Source organism: Lissotriton vulgaris, chromosome 2_1, assembly GCF_964263255.1.
Source record: "Lissotriton vulgaris chromosome 2_1, aLisVul1.2, whole genome shotgun sequence".
NCBI classification, from domain to species: Eukaryota; Metazoa; Chordata; class Amphibia; order Caudata; family Salamandridae; genus Lissotriton; species Lissotriton vulgaris.
The window spans coordinates 1,823,104,098-1,823,127,018 of NC_141687.1; the positions used below are offsets into that span (position 1 = coordinate 1,823,104,098).

The following is a 22,921-nucleotide window of genomic DNA, read 5'->3' on the forward strand; positions in this document are numbered from 1 at the left end:
TCTGCAAAAATCTTATTAAAAAACAACATGGTATGTGCCGAGGAAGATCCTCCATAAAAGAGGCAAGGCTTCCACCACATCCCCTGAGATGCCCAGTGACACCCCTCTCCTTCGCAGTCCATGACAGTGTCTGTGCGCAGCACATGATTAGCATACCAGAGAGAGGCTACCCCCGCTGTGTGACCTTCAAGGCTTTACACTGCCACTAGGTCACAGGGTGCCAGGGTCGTCAGCGCAGCTGGAACAGTTCGGTTAGGAATCTGTTAAGGTCGGCTTGTGGAAAATGATGCAGGAAGCAGCGGGGGAATTCCTTCTTCCGACCCCAAGCATGGATGAGTGTGTGCTTGGAGCTTGGGGAGCAGGATACTGAGCCGTGGCAGCGCTGCCAGTCTCCGGGAGCACAGGCGCTGTATAAGGCCACACACTGGCTATATGAAAGGCTGGCACAGGTGAGAGCACCGACCCGACCTGTTAAGCCACCTTCAGTTCACTCCTCACCAGTAATAGCACAAAAGGCACGCATGTTTTACATGGGTTGCCAAGTAAGCACCTACAAACCCACTTCTGGTTGAGCCATATCTACGGGGTATGCAGGCGATGCATGAATTATGGGCATGTACATTGTCTAGCTCAGGGTCTGCAAGTGCCAGCGGGTGCATAGCACCCAGAGTTCTGCAGTGCTTCCGCTTCGGAACATCGGTTAGTGGCGGGCTAGGAATCTGCTAAGGACGGCTTGTGGGAAATTATGCAGGAAGCAGTGGGGGAGAGGTGGGAGGGAATTCCTCTGTGCGGCCCCAAGCATGGATGCGTGTGTAGGCGCTGTGGTATGGAAAGCGGCGCCCCAGTGCATACATTTACAAAACAAGCATTGGCCGCTGTGCCGGGCCGCGAAATACAATAATAAAAAAACCAAGCAGTTTCTAATGTTTTAAAAATACTGCTTTTAATGCCCACACTTACCTCTCGGGACTGAAAGCCGTGGAACATCAGAAACAATAGACTATTTGACGATCTTCGGTACCTGTTGAAAAACAAGCTGCGGTGGGGGCAGGAGCTTGCCACCCGGTACGTGACTCCTGGGCTGCATTCGGGGAGCCGGATTAGAGCACAGGACGCGGCAGCAGCAGAGGGCGAAGTGGTGAAGTGGTGAGCAACCAGCGGAATCAACCCATGGACCCACCCAGCACCTACCGGATCACACGCAGCGGGCCCCGGCTGAATAAAGCAAGCCGTGAGCGTGCACATAAAGACTTGCCTGCAGCTTCCATCTGTCGGCCCCAGTCCCGTGCTCACACGCTTGGCGTAGAAGCATAGCTCTTCGGTGCGAGCCCAGGTTGTCTGTATGTGCTTGTGCCGCACCAGCGCCATAGCAAGTTCTGCCGCCGAGTAGTGGGGACAGGGTTAGGGGGTGTTATCTGAGTCCGGGGACGCATTGCTGACGAGCTTACTAAACTCATTGCAGACAATGGCTGTGACCGCTCGCTGTAGGAGACACGCGATGGGAAAGTGAAAGTGTGGGAGAGCGCGAGAAGAGACACGTTCACAGCGCGTGTCTCCTAAAGCACGCAATCACAGCCATTGTCTGCAATGGGTTTATTAAGCTCGTGCACCTGTCCTGTCCCATTTCGCTACCTACACAGTGACAATAAGTCGCGCTGGCGACAGCGCTTCGCGCTGCGAAACCAGCGAGACCTAAAAAGGCATTTATACAAGCAAGTAGTTTGGCAAGCTAACCCAGAGACCTATGTGCATCTGGAATACTTCGGCAACAAATACTGGAAAATTGGTCCCATTGTTAATGTGCCACCTGAAGTAAACTATCTGCAATCTGTAAATTAAAGATCCATCTCCCAGTAAGACAGTTCAGTGGTCCATGCATCTGTTGGACAGATCAAGGTGCAACATACAGGGCCACAAGATCTAAACATGGCAACATAGCTCAGTAAGCCAGCCCCCACACTCCAAAGATCTGTATGCAACTTGAGGGCACGAATCCTGATTCTTGCAGGGTCAACTTAAACCTTCATTCCTCTAAGGGCCACAATATCAGCCCATAAAGTTGGGCAGTAATTAACAATCACTTTCTAGCTCCAAGACACAATCAAGCTATTACTTTAAAATATATATATCACTGTCACCAGTACAAATAGTCTATCAGACCTACAAAACATCATGTAGGAAAGAAGCAACCATTCCTGCTCATGCTAAAGTAGATACAGCCTTCCCAGTTAACTCTGTTGCCTTTCTTTGTATTTCTATGCACACAAGCCTGTGCACCTTCATGAGGAAATAGCCTGCCTGCCAAGTAGCCTGACCAAACATACCACCCCTGTCTCCTTATTGGCTTGCAGCCAACACACATATTGAAGCACATAGTGAGGCCTCGGGGCTAGAAGATGTGTGTAAATGGTATTTGTATAGTACAAATATAGCCGGAAGGCAGTGGATGAGGATGTGAATGCATTCAGACACACTTGCACCCTTTTGATAGCCTGCTGTGGAGTGACTGGGCTAAGAGAAGAGGCAGAGGGAGGCGTGGCCAGGCCAGCCAAGATGGTGGGCACAACTCCTTAATGCTCCAACCATCGGCCCGCCACCTCGCCTACAATCCAAGTTGCTGGCTCAGCATTAGGGCCTCTAGTGGGCACAGATGGTCCCCAGAACCTACCTTGACCCCCCTTGTGGTCGCGGACTCGTTTTTTGGACGGTGGTGCAGGTGGAGACTTTAGGCCACATGTCTACCAGCCAGTCAGCGTAGGGTCATGTCGGCTGTCCCGGAGTGGAGACCGTCACTGAGGTGACAGACTTGCCCAGCCCTTGATAAACACCGAGCTGGGTGGCCGGTGGAAGCACTGCCCTTGGGAGCCGCCCAGTGGGTCCGAATTGAGCCTCACTCAGCCATCTGCTGTATCTACCCTCGGCTTCCCAGCGTCTGGGCTGCAATTGAGGCGCGTGAGGGAGGCCTTCACCCCTGGGCCTCGTTGGGGCCCCGATGAACCCTGGGAAGATGGATGGAGGCCCGCGATACTGATGAGGGCAGCCATTAGGGGAGAGGATGTGGTCTCACGGCTAGACTGCGGACTTTGTAGCTGGGAAACCAAGATTTGAGCCTCAGGGTCGACTCCACATCCTGTGATTCTTGGCAAATCACTTAATCTTGAAAAGAATCTTGTCCTTCCTTTCATTTTCAGCAAGAAAACGGTGGTTCGGCCCTTGTGATTAGCTGCTTGGATTATTGCAATGTTTTGTTGGCTGCGGAAAACGAGTCGTTGCTATCAAATTTATTTATTTATTGTGGAGTTTTAGATAGCGCGAACTAGACCCGAAGGTATCAGAGAGCTTTACTGGAGCACCAGTTACGTTACAGATGGACACTTTCATTTTTTGTTAGGCATTGGGAGATTAGGTGATTTGCCCAGAATCACAGAATGTTGAACGTCCCTGCCGAGACTCGAACCAAGTTCCCCAGCTCCAAGGTCGTCCGCCCTAGCCGTTAGGCCACATTCTCTGTCAAAATTTGCTGGTGGCATAGAACACGGCAGCTTGCCTCATTTGCAATTTGCCTTCTGGGGCTGCCTCTGATCCCCTTCTGTAGATCTTGCATTGGCTTCCAGTTTGGAAAAGAATAATTTTTAAAATGTGTTGTCTTACACATAAAGCCCTAACTGGTAACGGCCCTGGTTACTTAGCTACCAAACTTAGACACTAGAGCCCACAGAGACTCCCGAGGTAAAGAATTGTTAATAGTTCCTCGTGTCAAATGGCCTGTTCTGGTGGCAGGTCCTTTTCTGATCTGGCTTCTTATTACAAATTGCCACACCATATTCAGATCAGGTTTGGATCATTCTCTTTTTAGGAAAGTACTTAAGACAATCTTGTTCTGATCTAACTAGCTGCTCTTGTTGCCTTGTCTCTTGGTTGCGCCGACATACCACTTGGGGAGATTCGAGCGTGTTATAAATTAAATTAATATAGCAACTTAACATTCAAATAGATTAAGAGAAGAATAGTTTAAACTGTAGAAGTCCAAAAGCCAACAAGTCTTTTGACTTGAAATGGTCCTGCTGATGTGTTTTTACTGCGAAGGAGCTTCATGTGTCAGAGGGTCCCATAAAAATCAACTGTTTATTCCAAATGTAAGTTTCATTAAAAAATATTTAAGCAACTGGTATTTCAAGTATCTTAAACATAAACTCTCATCACACAGCCGACACATGGTACAGTACTAGCTTGGCCCTCCTCATGAGGTACTTCATGGGGTTCAATGCAAATGCCAAAAGCTTTGTGATTCTGGGGTTGTGGAAAAGCATTGAAGGTACAAAACCGGTTTGCTTCAAGTAGCACTTCCTTTAATAAGCACCTTGATTGACTCCAGAGGCAAGAGAGTGAAGACATTTCCCATATTGGTGATGGACAGATCAGCAAAGTCCATATATCTATTGTTTTTTTTAATGAAAAATAGTCCATCAACAGAGATCTCAACGATTTATCTAAATTGTCTACATACAATGAATACTGACAGGCCCAACTTGTGGCTATGTAGAACTAAGGGCCTCATTTAAAGTTTGTTAGAGCAGCAGCAATGCCTTAAATCTGCTGTTCTCCCACCTTGCAAAAGTCTTGATTTTCTAGCTCTATTTAGAGTCAGGGCAAGGCTGTGTTGACCGTGACAGAGACTCCGCTGGTTCAGCCAGTGTAACCCTCTGGCCTGACGGCCTGTCTTCAAAGTACCGAGAGGCCACAGTGTCCGTCACACGCCCTAGTAAAGAAGGAGAGAACACCACTGATTTTACCGCCCCATGTCTGTCATGTGATAGATGTAGGGAAAATGGAGAATGACCACCTCCCCATTAGTTTAAACTTCCTGCAGGTCGAGGCCACTTGCTTTTTGTTTACAAAAAAACATAAAACTCCCCCTTTGGGAATCTGTCTTCACGAAACGAAAAAGTTTGCATTGCAGGCAGCTTAAGCATGGCACATGTGTGACAAATCTACAGTGCTGTGAGGGCACTGGCACAGGTGCTTGATTTCTACGTTTCACATCAAGAAGGATACATTTTGGACCAACACCAAATCTCGCCTTTATCATGTGCAAAGTATTTAACACTAAATATTCTACACATCATACAGTTAAGGGACTTTTAGTACTAGTTTGGCAGGAGAACAGCCATTGAGATTTGTGAAGAGAAGAGGCCACCAGATACATACCTTTGAAAGTTGATAAAGGCACAGCACCTGCCTGCAGTAATTTTTGCCATGGATGCATTTTTCTGTGAGCACCTCTAGGTCTCGGACAAGTTGAGCATCTGTATGCTGAACCATGACAAAGGAAGATGGGTTTTCCAAACTGGATTCTGGATAAAAGGGAAAAACAGTGTTAGAGCGCAGGGAACATTCTGCTTTGTCACATTTTACCTGACTTTAATGAATGTTGCGGATGTTTAAGGACGATGTATCTATCTCTAACAGGACCCTGCTCAATGATCGAGTCCACTCAATACGTAAAGCTCAATTCTGTGACCACTCAGCACAGCACTATTGATAACAACCATGATGATTGTGGCAGCCTGGTGCCACGGCACACAACATTTGGCATATTCAGGTTTTTTTTGTTTTTTTTTTACTGTCGCTGTCCACATTTAAATTCCCAGGCGGTGGTGAAAGGAGTCCACTCTTCTAAGACATGAAAGGTATTTGTATTTTTGTGTTTGTATTGAGTTTTATAGAGCGCTTGTACAACCAAAGGCACCTTGACGCCAAATAGAGAACTATCAGTGGGAGAGCACTGTCAGATGATTCATAGATTAGAGAAGAGCTATGTTTTCAAGGCCATATTGAATCACAGCTATGTGCGTTCTCGTCTGATGACTCCTGGGAGTTGGCTACATCAAGTGGCTGTGGCAATGTGGCAATTTAGAAAGCTCTATCTCCTATCTTGGGCTTCTTAAATTTGAGTATGAATGATAGACATTGATCTGCAGACCTAAGGAAGCGGACTGGCTGGTATCATTGCAAGAGGCGCAAAAGGGGTATAGACAGATAGGTCCACATAGCTTTGTAAACATGAGCAAAAGATTTCAAAAGTATTTTGTGTGTAACGGGAGACAGTATAAATTTCTTAAATCAGGGGAGATGAGATCTCATTTTGACAGACCTAAGTGTCAGGATTTCATAGCCGCGCCTACCTAATATGTTGAACTACAAGTCCCACAAGCCCGGTGTGGGTTCCTGGTATATAATGAAGGGCGGGACCGAGAGACTTTGTGCGTGATTTTGGTTCTTGTGTCATTTAGTCATTCTCCACCTTCGTTCGTTCCCTGTGTTTCCTGCTTGGTGGAGGTTTACTTGCTGTTTTGCTGTTGTTCGCAAATTCTCTGGTTAAGAACTGTCTCAGCTCTGGTTCCTGAGCGCTGTGCTTGCCGAGTGCTTTTCCTCTGGTTCTTTTACTTCCGGGTCGTCTCTCCTGACTCGCTGTGTGGCCGGTGAGTGTAGCGGGTTTCATGCTGCATGGCGGAGCCAGCGGAGGATTTATTCCCGACGTCCTAGCGCGAGTAAAATGCTTTCAGCCTTGTTTGGACTACAAAAACTTTGTGGGTAATTATCCTGCTTACTGCTAGCCTTCATTTCTGTTCGTTCCGTGAACGGAGCGCTGTGGCAGCGCTACGCGCTACCGTTACGAAGACCATCACAATCCTTAGGGAAGTAGGAGGATTCATGTTCAAGTGCCAAATCGGAAAGTAGTGGATTGTTTTCTACACTTTGCCGTATTTGGAGCCTGAGGTTGTGTACATTTGTTTTTGGATAAAGACGGATCTAAGTACTGTGTTATCAACGGAAGATAGTAGTAGGAGGCTAATCTTACCGTTTACCCTTCTGCTTCTTTATTTATCTTCTGTTGGGTGAAGGAACCTTTTTTTGATGACTTTGGATTTGCGGTGTTTTGGGAATAAAGGAGAAGGTTTTCTCTTTATGCTGGGAACCGTTTCAAGGGAGCATTCATTACAGTATGAACTTCAATACTAGGGGGTGCGTTTTCATAATGATATATTACCCATGAAGTACTTCACCAATGTTTGGGGGTCTGAGAAGTAACCTGTTTCTTCTATCTTTAGGGATCAGGAACGTGTTAAGTTCACTATATCTTTACAGAAGCAGGAGGGCACTTTGGAGAATCTGAGCCAGGTGATTAGAGGGGCATTAGCGAGAATGAAATGAGAGTAGTATTTCCTACGTGCATTATAACGTTGGTGTGCTTTCTCTTTCAGCTATCCCTTCCCAGCTGTTCCCTTCCGTCCCTCCCTTTCTCTTTATTTCCCTCGCCCGATCACTCGAACAGCCTGTGTACTTCTATATCAGGGTGTTGCTGAGGTCAGGAGGTGGAGCCTATATTGCTACAATTGGACCCTGCGGAGTGCGATCTCACAGAATCACGCACCCAAGAATTCCATTCTGCCTGGTCCGGTTGTAGCAAATATGGCGTCCAGGGAGGACGTGTTAAATGCACTAGTCTTGGTGCAGCAGGAATTGGCATCCTCCAAAGCAGAGACGGCTGCTTTGAAGGATAGGGTAGAACAGCTCTCAAAAAATCCCTTCAATGCTTCAGCAGGCACTTCACAAATTCAAGTCACGGTCCCACCCTCCATTCCCTTGGCCAACCCTGAACGTTATGCAGGTGACCCACGTAGGATACTGGTGTTTCTTACACAGGTGTTACTACACTTCTCATGCAAACCTGTCTCGTTCCCGACTAACCATTCTCATGTTCCATTCGCCATATCCTATTTGGTGGGGAATGTGGCAAATTGGGCAGTACCCTCGGTAAAGAATAATGACGCTATATTATAGGACTGGTCGGCTTTCAGAGCCGAGTTCGAGAAAGTCTTTGACCGCAGAGCCACTACTTTTAGCGCTGATAAAGAATTACTGGAATTAAAGCAAGGAAAGGGCGAGTTGATTACATATCTAACTGCTTTAAATCGTCTGGTAGTGGAGACCGAGTGGCCAGAAGATAAGCATGTCTCTTCTATCAGGGTTTAAGGGAGGAACTGAAGGATGTGGTGGCCCATATTGATCCTCAACCCTCCACGTGTGTGGACATGATTAATTTAGCATTAAGACTTGATAGCCGGATGGCTGAGAGAGGAGGGGACAGGAGGAAATGGGAGAGGAGCTCATACCGATATGACAGTTTTCCACACAAGGTAATGGGTACAGCAGAAACTGGACCAGAACCCATGGAAATAGGCGCCCTTAGAGCACCATTGTCTAGAGAAGAGAGAGAAAGCAGAAGGGTACAGGGTTTATGCATGTACTGTGGCAAGAAGGGTCACTATGTAAGAGAATGCCCTTCTAAACCCAAGGCGCCTAACAATTGGAACAGAAATAAGAGAGTGGCGATTTCCTCGACATTAAAAGAGTTGGAGAATACCACCAATACAAAGCAGGGAGAAGAAGGTCCTCCGGACTGGAAGCTCACTTCTTTGTCCACAAGAGGGCTAGGGGAGACGGAGTCACATTTAGTGCTCACAATGACTTTGGAATGTGAGCAGAAGTCCCATCAAGTGCTGGTAATGCTTGATACCGGGGCTACTGGTAACTTTATCGATGACGGATTGGTATCCCGTTTGGCTTTACCCAGGGTGTCCAGGGACAACCCGGAGGAGGTGCTAGCTGTAGACGGTCAGCCTATCAAGTCGGGGCTTATAACAGAAAAGACGGGTGAAGTGGTTGTGTCTATTGAGGTACAAGATGAGAGACACACTGAGGTGCTGGAATTAAACATAATAGATGCACCTCAATATGAGCTTATACTGGGGATGACATAGTTGAGTTACCACAACCCCTCCATTGATTGGAAAGCTAAGACAGTGCGTTTCTTGCCAGAGTATTGTCAGGAACATTTTGTTCCATGTGTTGGCTAGTCCTCTTCTGGTGGCTACGGCCGCTGAGAAGGAGGTCGTACTCCTGGGGTATTATGCGTCTTACCATGATGTGTTCAGTGAAAGCAAAGCAAAAACGTTGCCTCCTCATAGGGAATGCGATTGTCGCATAGACTTGGTGGATGGTGCCAATATTCCCACATGTAGAGTTTATGCGCTGTCTGTTCCTGAAACGACTCATTTGAAGGAGTACTTAGACAATTATGTGAGCATAGGGTTCATCAGACCATCCTGCTCTCCTGCAGTCTCTCCTTTGTTTTTTATAGCGAAGGCCAATGGGGATTTGAGGGCATGTGTAGACTACCGCGTCTTGAATATAAACACCATCCGTAACAGATACCCTCTCCTCCTCATAACAGTTCTGCTTGATCAAGTGAGAGAGGCAAAGATCTATACCCGTTTAGACTTGCGGGGTGCTTATCACCTGGTCAGGGTCCGTGAGGGGAATGACTGGAATACAGCTTTCAAGACGCGGTATGGCCTGTATGAATATATGGTCATGCCATTTGGATTATGCAATGCCCCGGCAGCCTTCCAATTCTTCATTAACGATGTCCTGAAGGAGTACATAGATCTTTTTGTAGTAGTCTATATTGACGACATCCTGGTTTATTCTATGGAGGTATCTAGACACACAGAACAGGTGTGTAAGGTGTTGGACAAATTGAGAGAGCATCAATTGTATGTTAAGTTGAGCAAATGTGAATTCGGGGTGACCAATGTAGAGTTCCTGGGGGTTATGCTTATCCCTAAAGGTTTGCAGATGTCAGAACGCAAGGTGCAAGCTGTTCAGGATTGGCCTACCCCGAAAAATGTGAGAGAGGTCCAGAGTTTTCTGGGCTTCGCTAATTACTATCGCTGTTTCATTCTACACTTCTCACAAGTGGCTGTTCCCATCACCAAGCTATTGAGGAAGGGGTTGCCTTTTGTATGGACCAGTGAGGCTGGGGAGGCATTTGAGAGCTTGAAGACCTCGTTCATCACTGCTCCTGTGCTGTCCCATCCAAATCTGGAACTTCCTTTTGTGGTTGAAGCTGATGCTTCTGATGAGGCCATTGGGGTGGTGCTATCTCAAAGGGACCAAAGTTCAGGGCAGCTCCATCCAGTAGCATACCTATCTAGAAAATTGAGTCCTGCTGAGCTAGAAAATTGAGTCCTGCTGAGCTCAACTACACAATAGCTGAGAAAGAACTCCTGTCCATCAAGAGAGCTTTTCAGGAGTGGAGACAGTATTTGTGGGGGGCCCGTCATACCATCACAGTGTACGCCGACCATCGGAACCTACAATACATGTAATCTGCAAGACATCTAACGCAAAGACAAATGCGCTGGATGTTGTTTTTTGCTGAATATGAGTTTGTGGTCACGTTTAGGCCTGGTAGCGAGATTCGCAAGACAGATGCGTTGTCCAGACAAATAATGCCGGCCCTGCCCAAAAGTGAGGACACTCAGGCCATAATTCCAGCAACAAAGGTGGTGTGTGTGGTGAGAGCCGAAAACTTCCTAGAGGATGTGAAGAAACATCAATACCCCGGGGGTTGGAATGCGTGGGCGGCTGGTAAACCTGAAAGAACAGTGAGACAGGGGTTACCTTTCCAGCATAATCCTTTGTTTTTGCCCACCATTCAGTTACAGAAAAAGGCCTTTCGCTGGTGTCACGAAGTGCCCTTGGCAGGACATCCTGGCATACGTAAAACTATCCCTACGGTACAAAGACATTTTTGGTGAACTCCATCTGGCCAGACTGTTTGGGCCCCCACCAGTACCAAAAGATACCATTAAGAGCTTGCGCATCTGGTTGGACAGGGCTCTAACGCTAGACCATCAGGCTGTTAAGTTGTCTGCTACCTGTTTCGGTATTATTAGAATGCTGAGGAAGATTCTCCCCCTGTTACCTTTCCAAGCGAAGCAAACTGTTGTACAGGGACTGATCCACTCTAGGTTGGATTTCGGACATGCTCTCTATTTGGGAGCCCCTGACTTTACATTGCAGAAGCTACAAGTGATCCAAAATTGTGCAGCCCGGACTCTACTTCAAATCCCTCGTAGGTCCTCCGCTAAACTTGGATTAACAAGATTGCATTGGCTTCCCGTGAGAGACAGGATTGCTTTTAAATCCCTTTGTATTGCCCACCAGTCATTCTGGTTAACTGGCCCGCTGATTAATCGTCCCTTAATCACCCCATACCTCCCTAGCAGACAGCTGCGCTCAGCTAGTGCCTTCCTGGCTACGGTGCCCAAAGTTAACCGGGTTAGATCAGGAGGCCGTTCCTTTTCATTGAATGCTGCTAAGCTGTGGAACAGCTTACCCCTTCAACTAAGGTCTAATCCAGATTTGACTTCCTTCAGGAAACACTTGAAAACTTTTCTGTTTAATAAATACATTCTTTTTTCTCTCTGTGTCAATTGGTCTCATTGCTTGGAACATCTTGCAATCTCAGCGCTTGGACGCCTCCGGGCAACTATTTCGCGCTTTATAAGATGCATTTTCATTTCCTTCATGGTGGGAAACTTTGACTAGGGATGTAACCTTGTGGGTGTCACGATGTGATGTATGTGCAAGGGCAAAAGGAATAAACACCAGGAAGGCAGCGAAACTCATGCCAATGCCTACCCCTAGTCGTCCTTGGCAGAACGTTAGTTTGGATTTTGTGTCGGGTTTACCACCTGATCAGGGATACTCTGCCATACTAGTGGTTGTAGACAGTCTCACAAAGATGGGGCACTTTATACCGTGTAAGAACCTTCCGACAGCAGGACAGACAGCGCAAGTGTTAGCCAGCAACATCATACAGTTGCATGTGTAAATGTATGTATTGGCATTTATATAGCGCACTACTTACCCGTAGGGTCCCAAGGCGCTTCGACCGCTGCGAAACCCTTCCTGGCTTCCCTGAGAGATGGTCCCTTAATGGGTATCTCCAGGGTGAGACCAGGCATCCCCGGCGGTCTGGTGGGGCCGTTAGTGAAGATGAGGCAAGCTAATGCCCAGAGTTGCCGAGTGTGATTGCTGATCAGAGTGGGCACCGAGGCGAGAGAATTATCGAGTCCGCTGACCCTGGTCCAGAAACCTGCCGCGCCGGGAATCGAACCCTGGTCCCGGGCCGTCCTCTGCTCTCGGGTCTGCCGCCTCTAACCAGTGAGCCACACTACTTCACTTGATGGGGTTCCAAGGGTAGTAGTCTCCGATCGAGGGCCCCAGTTTATCGCCCGTTTTTGGTGTATGGGGTGTCGTGCGTTGAACATCGATTCATCCCTCTCCACCAGTTTCTATCCACAGACAGATGGCCAAACAGAGAGGCTAAATCAGACTTTGAAGAAGTATCTGAGATGCAATTCGAAAGAGGCTCATGAATCATGGGTTGATTTACTGTGGATGGCTGAACTGGCCTACAACAACGCATGGCACTGCTCCACTGGTATGTCTCCCTTCACGCCAATTTCGAGGATGATGCTAACACCTTGCCCGTAGACATACCAGAGGACGTAAAGAACCAGCCTTCTGTGAAGGAAAAGGTGCAGTTGCTGAGGAAGGTGCACAAGGGAGTGCAAGCGCACTTGATAAAGGCAAAAGAGGTGTACAAGAAGTGGGAAGATCGCCATCGCATGAAGGGTCGCCAGTATGTAGTGGGGGACAAGGTTTCGTTGTCAACTAAAAACATGCATTTTAAACTACGGAGTGTTTTTCCCCCCGTTATATTGGCCCTTATCCTATTTTGAAAAGAATCAATCCAGTGGCCTATAAATTGAAGCTGCAGGGGTCGCTGCGAATACACCCGGTGTTCCATGTACAGCTACTAAAACCAGCCTTGACCTCTAGGAGGGTGACTCGTCTGCCAGTGTTGAGTGATGGAGGGCTTGAATATGAGGTGGAAAGTATCCTGGACTCCAAGTGGCGTAGGGGTGTGCTATGGTATTTGGTGTCATGGAAGGGCTATACTGCCGAGGATGACTCTTGGGAGCCGGTGACAAATGTCCATGCCCTAAGGGCGGTTAGATCCTTTCATCGGAGGTACCCTGCAATGCCTGGTCCTAGGAGGCGCTAGTCCCACAAGCCCAGTGTGGGTTCCCGGTATATAATGAAGGGCGGGGCCGAGAGACTTTGTGCGTGATTTTGGTTCTTGTGTCATTTAGTCATTCTCCACCTTCGTTCGTTCCCTGTGTTTCCTGCTTGGTGGAGGTTTACTTGCTGTTTTGCTATTGTTCGGAAATTCTCTGGTTAAGCACTGTCTCAGCTCTGGTTCCCGAGCGCTGTGCTTGCCAAGTGCTTTTCCTCTGGTTCTTTTACTTCCGGGTTGTCTCCCCTGACTCGCTGTGTGGCCGGTGAGTGTAGCGGGTTTCATGCTGCATGGCGGAGCGAGCGGAGTATTTCTTCCCGACGTCCTAGCGTGAGTAAAACGCTCTCAGCCTTGTTTGGACTACAAAAACTTTGTGGGTAATTATCCTGCTTACGGCTAGCCTTCATTTCTGTTCGTTCCGTGAGCGGAGCGCTGTGACAGCGCTACGCGTTACTGTTACGAAGACCATCACAATCCTTATGGAAGTAGGAGGATTCATGTTCAAGTGCCAACGCGGAAAGTAGTGGGTTGTTTTCTACACTTTGCCGTATTTGAAGCCTGAGGTTGTGTACATTTGTTTTTGGATAAAGACGGATCTAAGTACTGTGTTATCAACGGAAGATAGTAGTAGGAGGCTACATCTTACCGTTTACCCTTCTGCTTCTTTATTTATCTTCTGTTGGGCGATGGAACCTTTTTTTGATGACATTGGATTTGCGGTGTTTTGGGAATAAAGGAGAAGGTTTTCTCTTTATGCTGGGAACCGTTTCAAGGGAGCATTCATTCCAGTATGAACTTCAATACTAGGGGGTGCATTTTCATAATGAAATATTACTCATGAAGTACTTCACCAATGTTTGGGGGTCTGAGAAGTAACCTGTTTCTTCTATCTTTAGGGATCAGGAACGTGTTAAGTTCACTATATCTTTACAGAAGCAGGAGGGCACTTTGGAGAATCTGAGCCAGGTGAATGGAGGGGCCTTAGCGAGAATGAAATGAGAGTAGTATTTCCTACGTGTATTATAACGTTGGTGTGTTTTCTCTTTCAGCTATCCCTTCCCGGCTGTTCCCTTCAGTCCCTCCCTTTCTCTTTATTTCCCTCGCCCGATCACTCGAACACCCTGTGTACTTCTATATCAGGGTGTTGGTGAGGTCAGGAGGTGGAGCCTATATTGCTACAATTGGACCCTGCGGTGTGCGATCTGACACTAAGATCATTCTCGCTGCAGAGTTTTGAATTAGTTGGATCCCGGAGATAATACCCGCCTGAGGATACAGGTGTTAGGCATACAGATGTAAGGCTCATACTCATTAATTTATGAGAAAAAGCGAACAGATGGAGGATTCTCTTAAGCACTTGGGTATGGAATAAGCAGGCACTGACTAACACCCTAATCCAGGCAGTTACATTCGGTCCAGAATTATCCTTCAACTCTACATTCTTCACCTGAGAAACTGGTTAGAGGCTGGTTACTAACTCTGGAGGCCAGAAAGGGCTTTGGTAGAAAGGAATTTTAATAATTGGGGCTAATACCTCCATTTTATTCCTATTGAGCTTCAGCTGGTTGCTGCTCATACAGTTTTCAAATGGATGTAAATATGAAAACATTGTGACTGCACTTCGATGGTTAGATATCATGAGGATTAATTGTGTATGATCGGCATACATTCATAAAGTGTAGCAGAAAGACTGTTTAAAATGAGCCAGCAGAATGGCATATAGATTAAATAAAAGAAGGGTTAAGACAGAAAGCTGTAGTTTTCCTTAACTGCTAGGATTAGCGCAAGAATCAAAATATGATAATACTACTACTTTCAATTCAGAGTTTGCAAGGTCAGGTAATCCTGAAACCTCGACACTGAGGCCTTCCGCAGAGTTTATCAATGCCTGGTGGCCTAAAGTGCCAAATGCTGCAGATAAATCCAATAAAATGAGAGCTGCTGAAGTGTCTGCATCTGAGATCTACCTGTATATCAGAAGTGGGCTAATCCATCAGTGGAAGGATAACCAGGGTGTTCTAATTGAAAAAACTGCAGCGAGGGACAGCAAAACAAAACTAAAAACAAAACAATGTGGGGAGATCCTATGGCCAAAAAGATCCTCACAGCCACCTTTGACCCAGTTGGGTGCTGGATGTTGATCTTGTCAAATGACCTTCTGGACAAACCACGTTAAAGTTATACTTGGACACCACCCTTGACCGGGACAGGATGCTACAACCACAATGCACTACCAACTTGTATACAGCTTTGTTCCTTTAAAAGGTTAAAGCTATTCAACAATTAAAAATCGATCAAACACAAAAGCCAAAAAATTAACCCTCAATGATCCCTTAAAAATTGCAAATAAAACTACACTATAAAAGAGGCCATTTTAATGCTTCCACTCATGGCAATCGTTGGCCACTGTCCTTTCTAGAAAATTTCAAGAGTGTATGTTAGACAACATCTTTTTTTTTTAAATTATTTTTATTCATCAATTAATAGGGAAGACATGACAATGTACATATATAAGAGAAAGAGAGAAATAAAAAAAAAAATATATATATATAGACTTTTTTTTCCTTTAACAGTTATGTACAAAATAGGTACAGTTTATTCCATGCCAAAGATATTCCATTTTCCACTAGTAGCATGTTTGCAGGAAAGCACAGTAATTTATATTAAGAGCAAAAAAAAAAAAAAGGCAGTAAGAACACAATTAACCCCTTACACAAAGTAAATGTCCTGCAGGAAGAAAAACATTAATTAACAACAAAAAGAAAAAGTCTTCTAGAGTCTTCAGAGAAAAAAGTTACCCCAGATTTTCTCAAATTTTTTCAACGAGCGAACACCTCTGAGCTTTGCGAGCCCTAACTCCATAGAATGGATTTCATTGACTAATGACCACCATTCCCATATACTAGGAGGATCAGGGCATATCCAGGCTCTAGCTAATGTGAGTTTGGCGCAGGAGATAAGGATGGTTATCAGGGCTGATTGGGGGAGAAAAACAGGGTATATGCCGAGTAGTATTATTGGTATTGTGGTAAGGAGATTTTCTTGATTTCCAAGATTATAAGTAATTCTCCCCAAAAATCTTTTAGAGTTGGGCAGGAGAACAGCATATGTCCTAAATCTGCTGCATAAGTAGAGCATTTAGGGCGTTTGGTGCGATCATTTTGATTGTTATTGATGGGCCATTTAGAGATCTTTTCCGGAGTATAATATAGCATACATGTTCTTCGAAACTGCTGTAATCTTAAACTAGACGATCGTACAGAGTTATTAATGTTAGATAGGGAGCATGATATTTGTTTGGAAGTTATATTTATGCCAATTTTATTGCTCCATTTCTCCGCAAGTTTTTGGCAGTCGTCAGTTTTAATGGCATGAAGATGTTTGTAGGACTCGCTTATCAAGGATTTATTTTTGGTAGAGTATAAACATTTCCAAATATCACAATCAGACATATTATGTATCTGGCTCTTCCTTATTAGGAAGTCATGTATTTGTAAATATTTGAATCTCATTGTTTCCGTCAGATTATACAGAGTTTGGAGTGTGTCAAAATCTAAAAACCCTTGCGCGCCATACAAATCTCCCAAAGTTTTAATTCCATGAGCAGACCATCTGCAAGCCATGCCATCGTTGAAAATACCAGGAAGGCCTTGATTGCCCCAAAGCTGCAGTTTCAGATGGTAAAAAGATGTGTTACAATAAGAAAGAATATTAGCCCAAATTCTAAGAATATATTTAGCAGTCTTGAATTTCACCCGCTTGTAGTAGTTAGGGTCGTTTGTTCTTAATAGAAACATTTTTGAATTTGAATTTAACATAAAAAAATGAAAAAAAAAGTGTTCTCAGTTTGTAGTAAAGACCGAAGACGCCTAAAAAATGAAGACCAAAAATACAGTTTAACATCTGGGAAGTTTAAACCTCCTTTGTCGTTACTGTTTTTTAAAAGTTTCAGCGATCTCCTGGCTTTTTTGTATCCCCAAATAAAACTGCTAAGTATTCCATCTAATTGCTTTAAAAAAAAAAAGAGTTATTTAGTGCCTAAGGAAAGGAACGAAAGAGGTATAAGAATTTCGGTAGTACCTTCATTTTAATAAGATTAATTCTGCCAATTAGGTTCAAAGGTAGTCTGTGCCATTTTTTAAGCAATATAGTGGTAGATTTAATTAATTCATTATAGTTAAGATTGTTTATTTCTCGTATGTTAGATGTAATTCTACTCCTAAGTAAGTGGCAGTTTTGCAGATTTCTGAGATTTTTACTGCTGGTGTATGGTTGGCTATGATTTGAGTTTTGTTAGTGTTTAGCTTATAGCCGGATACTTTGCCAAATGTACAGGCCTCGATGTTAATCCCTTGTAGTGCCTTAATAATATCTGAAGAGTAAATGGCAATATCGTCGGCATATGCCGTAATTTTCAGTGTTTGTTCGTTAGATTTGAAAGGAACAATTCTATGTTGTGCCTGAAGGGAGTGTAAGAAAGGTTCGAGTGAGAGGGAAAATAATAAGGGTGATAGGGGGCAGCCTTGGCGGGTACCTCTGGAGATCTTAAAATCTGAGGAATTGTGCCCCCCATAGCTAACATGGGCTAAGGGATTATCGTATAGTGCTTTTATCCACTTTAGAAAGTTTCCACTGAACCCCATTTTGGTCATAACGTGCCAGAGGTAATTCCACCCCACTCGATCAAAAGCCTTTTCGGCATCCAATAAGATCATGCCGAGCGGGGTGGAATTAATCTCGGCAACATCAAATGCTGTTATAGCCATGTTAACATGGGCGGTAGTATCTCTACCGGTAACAAATCCGTGTTGCTGCAGGTTAACAATTTTGGGCATGTAGGGGGCTAGCCTGGTAGCTAAAATTTTTGCAAATATTTTTGCATCAGTATTAATCAGGGAGATTGGCCTATATGACCCCCTCTCCTCCTTTGGTTTGCCCTTTTTAAGAAAAAAAATAATTTTAGCTCTGTTCCATGATTTGGGGGCCCTCCCAGTCTCCCCAATGGATTGTATGACCTGCATTAGTAGAGGTAAAAGTTCCTCTAAGCAAATTTTGTATATTTCCAAAGGGATAGTGTCTTCCCCCGTAGTTTTTCCTGTTGGTAAAGTGGCAATAGCTTGACGTATATCTTGTCCTGTAATGTTTTCAGACAATGACTCCAGTTCCGAAAGGTTAAATATGGTTGGTAAAGTCTCATCTAGATAGTTCTGTATAATAGTTTCATTTGGGATTGATTCAGGTGTGTATAAAATCCTGTAAAAGTCCACAAATTGTTCCAGGATATCATGAGTTTGGTCATAGATTTTGTTATCAGAGCCTCGGACATGTGAAATTGTGGTGCAGACTATCTTCGGCTACTTTATAAGCCAAGATGTTGCCGATTTTGTCCCCCCCGCGTATTGCGCGATCTTAAATTTATGTATATAGGTTACATTTTTTTTTTAATAAACTTTGTTTTAGTTTCATATTTTAGTTGGTTTAATTTGAGGCCGATTTCTATTGCAGTGGATGAGTTGATCCGAAGTGCTGTGGCTAATTGTGCTTTGTAGTCAGAAATGTTAGAGATCAAAGCTTCACTAAGTTTTCGGCGTTCTTAGTTTTGTTTAAGCACGTATCCTTGCGTGAATCCTCGGATACTTACCTTGCACGTGTATTCCTCCACTTCCACTCCTTTCCATAGTAATCGTTCGATGGAAGCAATGCAGAACAGTGTTCATGACTGACCACACCAATGGTGGTGTCCAGCTCTTCTTTCCCAGAGCAGCTCAGCTTATCACAAAAACTTGAGCACCTGAATCATGAATTATACTTACTCCTACAAACTACAACAAGTTGAAAAAGAAGACAAACTGCAGTAATTTCACAGCAATCCAAATAAACCTCTGGTATCTGAGCTAAGAGCAGTTCCCAAAGTTTACATAAGCCATGTTTTGATTGAGCACTAACTCTCATTGTTCATAACATGTGATCCTATTCTGTGTGGTCGAAAAAGGTAACCAATCAGATTGTTTCAAGAACAGCAATCAGCTGTTCAGTCGTTGTCAGTCGTTTCAGCCATTCAGAATAGGTCTTTGTGTTGCAACGTTTTTGTTTGACTACCGCTTGCATTTTTTTGTTTGACTATCACCTGCATTTGGATGCCACAATACGACAGTGGCAAGATCTTTCATTGCTGTGAGTATTTGTGAGAATTTTTTTTAACTAGGTTTACAACTAATTATGTTTACCTTCATGATATGAATTAGTGTGTATTATTCATAGTTACCCTTAACTTTACTTAGTACTAACAATCTTTACTGAAAATATTAGTACAACCTACGACAAACAGTCGCTGAACACTGTTCTTATCCACATGTCCATCTCAGACCATAAGGAATGCAAATATGGTGCATATTGTATAAATAAACATAACCGCAGTGATCATTCATATGAATTAAACACATGGCACAGCATACATGGCAGAAGGCTTCAGTTAGAACATTTAAAACAAAAATAAATAGTCATAGATGTTGTCAAGAGCTCTGAAGGCCAGAAAGCACAAAACAAAAACTAAACCTAAGATTAAAAGAGGGGGGAAAACAAACACTACTTTAAATCGATTGATCAATAATAACTCTATGGCTACCAAGAAAATTCTAATCGACAAAAGCCCTCTCAGGAAATGGATAGAAGCAAAGGGGCTTGTAAAGAGCATGACATTAAGACTTTCTGGGACAAGCCCTACAGATTCTAACCTTACTCTGGGCCTTCTAGATTGCTCCGCTTCCCCGGCTTACAATGCTCCATCTGTATCCCGTGATATAACTCCAAGTGTAACTCCTGAACAAGACAGCTTTGCTACAGCTCAACTGTGATACACCAGGGCCCACTAACTTAGATGCACCTACCATAGATGGAACGTTTGATAAAAATACTTTAATCCGAGATCCCGAAGAAGAAGATAAACAAGAACCGAACTCTACCCAATTGGACACCATACTCCAAATATTAACCAACCAACGTAAAGAGGCACAGGAAGATTATTTACAACTAGGGGAGGACAACAACAAATTACAAACCTCCTTATCGGGGCTGACCGCTAATCTCAGTGGGGTCTCACAAGACATTGAAGAACTGCAGCACCGAGTAGTATGTGTAGAGGAAACAACATCTTGCATGAACATAGCAGTAAGTCAACACGATACTCAGATAACAACCCTTCAACTTAAAGTCGAAGATTTGGAAAATCGACAGAGAACATCTAATTTGAGACTTTTTGGGGTACCTGAAGGGTCAGAAGGTTCAGATCCTAGAGCTTTTCTTGTCGGCTTACTTCAGAAAGCCTTAGCAGACTGGGACTGGGATTCTCAAATTCAGCAGGCGCATCGTTTGCCCCTAGTTCTAAAGAATAAGGAGAGTAAATGTCCACGTCCCTTTCTCCTCTACTTTGGCAATTTGTTATACTTTGGGCTTTTACCCTCATGCTAGAGAGGTACGCCTCACAGATCTCAATTGGCGGTTTTTGAAATGTCATCGTAATTACCATAATTGTCTGTATTTTCCAAATGTATTTATTCTAACTTGTGGTATGCCAATTTGTTATGACACATCCCCCGATTACCCTGTTCAGATTCCGAGAATTACTAACGCGAGTCAGACCACAGTCTGTTTTCGTGCTCCACTGCTTACTTGGCTACCACGTGACCGGTTACCATGGTTATTTGACTAACCAGGAAGCGGAGCACGTATCGTTTGCCCACACACGGAGCTCTTTGAAGTAATTCAATTCAGTGAGTATTACTCCCTCATTGCCCCGCAACTGGCCGTTTTCCTTTCAAGCTCCCTTACTTACTTTTGACCCCTTCACTTTTATCCATCAGACGGACTGTGGATTCATTTCCCACGATGCCGAAAACTTGCCCAGCACCGTGAGAGTGCTTGCTGTAGCGCTCGGTAAGCGCCATCATTATTTTCAGTTTTAGATTTAAATCATGCTGAGATGTCTCCTTTCGCTATAGACAGTTACAATGATTGTATTATTAATTTCTAGGTGCGGTTTCACTACTGACGCTGCCTCGTTTAAACATTGCTTAATTGGAGGACTTCTAACCTCGTGGTATGTCCCGTTCTTATTTTTAATTATTGTCATAACAACACGTTTTAGTATAGCTGGTGATATTCTTATTCATTATTTCAGGCTCTCCAACTAAAGTCTGGATCTGACCCCCAAGCTATATTTATACTAATCCAGGTATTTCAATCATATCTTGCCTTACTTGTGAGTCGCCTTGTTGCCTACCCACGTGCCAATTCTCTAACCCGGACGCTCTGGCCTTTTCATCTAATTAATTGCATACCATGTACCACTGCTCCCCATGTCACGGACATGTTTGGACATACTGTAGTATTCATTTACGTATTACACTGACCTATGCTCCCTAATTTATCGTGTATTCAGGTACTGTCTTATATTCCTAACCTTGTTAACTGTTTAGTAACCACCACCAATTAGCATGATTGAGTAATGCTTATACTACCGCTGGGATAAACTCGAGAGGTCGGATTATTACCCCTCTAACTTTAGTTTACTTTCATTAGGTTACCTGCCCCTATCCCCTGGTCCTGATGAAGACCCCGCAGCAAGGATAATTTTTCCTGCATTATTAAGAGGGTCGAAACGTCGACTGCTGGTCTATTTGTGGCAACCTCACGCCAATATTATGTAGATATACTGTACCTTGTGATGTATGCCTTCCTCAAACTATGTTTGCCATTTCTTGGCAACATTGCTATCTAAATTATAGCTATAAAGGGTTTTCTTGAATGTTTGATTTTACTGTCACATAATCCTATCACTCCCTTATCCTCACCACTATCACTTCCCTCCTCCCTTCTGGGGCACTATATGACCATTAATACAGTTGATTGTTCGCAACATGTATTCATTACATTTGATCCCTCAGTGAATAAAACTCTGTGGACACAATAATTGTTTTTTGATTAATTCATTGAAAATGTTTAAATTGTTTCCTTCTCCCACAGGGAACCCCTCCTCCTAGTACTTACTGAACCCAGGTCCCAGTGACTATTAGTTGGGTAACCCACTTATTTATAACCTGCCTTGTTGATTAGACAACCTAGTAGGTGCATTGCCTTAATCTGGACATTTTGAGCCAAAAAGCAATAATAAAGTTTTCAAAGCTCGCAAAAGAGAACTCTGGACCTCATTCTTCAGCATTTGTTAAGATGATATATCACTATGGTACTGTCTTACTACCAGGTGTTCAGTTTCGTGGTGGGCAGGGACGATTTTAGAGCATGGTCTCTGCTCCACCAGGTTTATAAGATGTGGTTGTTGACTATTTCCTTGGAATGGTAGTTGGCTAATATGAGCACCCTTACTTATAACAATCAACTTTGGACTGGAAGAAATCTACACTCAACATATTCTTTTCCTGGGAATACCGTGGAAACAACAGAAGTGCCACCGAAGACAATTCGTTTTTGATCTCAATTCCACATAAGCGGGCACAAGTGATCCTGTAGACACTCCTGTAGACGCCTCATATTGGAACTAGTATTCAATACAATGAATATGCGCATTGATATTATGGATTGCAGGGAGGCAAACTGAAGGAAATCTGTCTGACTGTCAGATAAGAAATTGCCCGAAGCTGACCTTTGTGGCAAACAGAAGACTGTATATTCTAAGAAGAATGTGGTTTTGCAAGCCTCGCACCCCTCACTGACCGATAGTATTGGAAGTCTTGAACTGAAGTAGCAGTGGACTTATAGTGGTACAGATTGTGGATGATCTTCTGGCAGACTGAGTTAAAATTAAGCAATCATTCATGTATGGGTAGATGAATATTCCTAAAGGCCTTGATGTCTTGGGTGGGACGATGTGTGGAGAGCCTCAGAAGTTAACAGAATATTAGGTCCCTC

At 44.3% G+C, this 22,921-nt stretch overlaps 1 protein-coding gene across 2 annotated transcripts in view; it reads right to left on the reverse strand.

The window, feature by feature from the left end:
• SPG11 (SPG11 vesicle trafficking associated, spatacsin) overlaps positions 1-22,921 on the reverse strand; it is a 639,585-nt gene that overhangs the window by 181,929 nt on the left and 434,735 nt on the right. For both annotated transcript variants that reach the window (XM_086957913.1, XM_086957912.1), the window contains exon 32: positions 5,209-5,354. In XM_086957913.1, the coding sequence (XP_086814039.1) occupies positions 5,209-5,354 (146 nt within the window). The remainder of the gene's footprint in view (positions 1-5,208; positions 5,355-22,921) is intronic.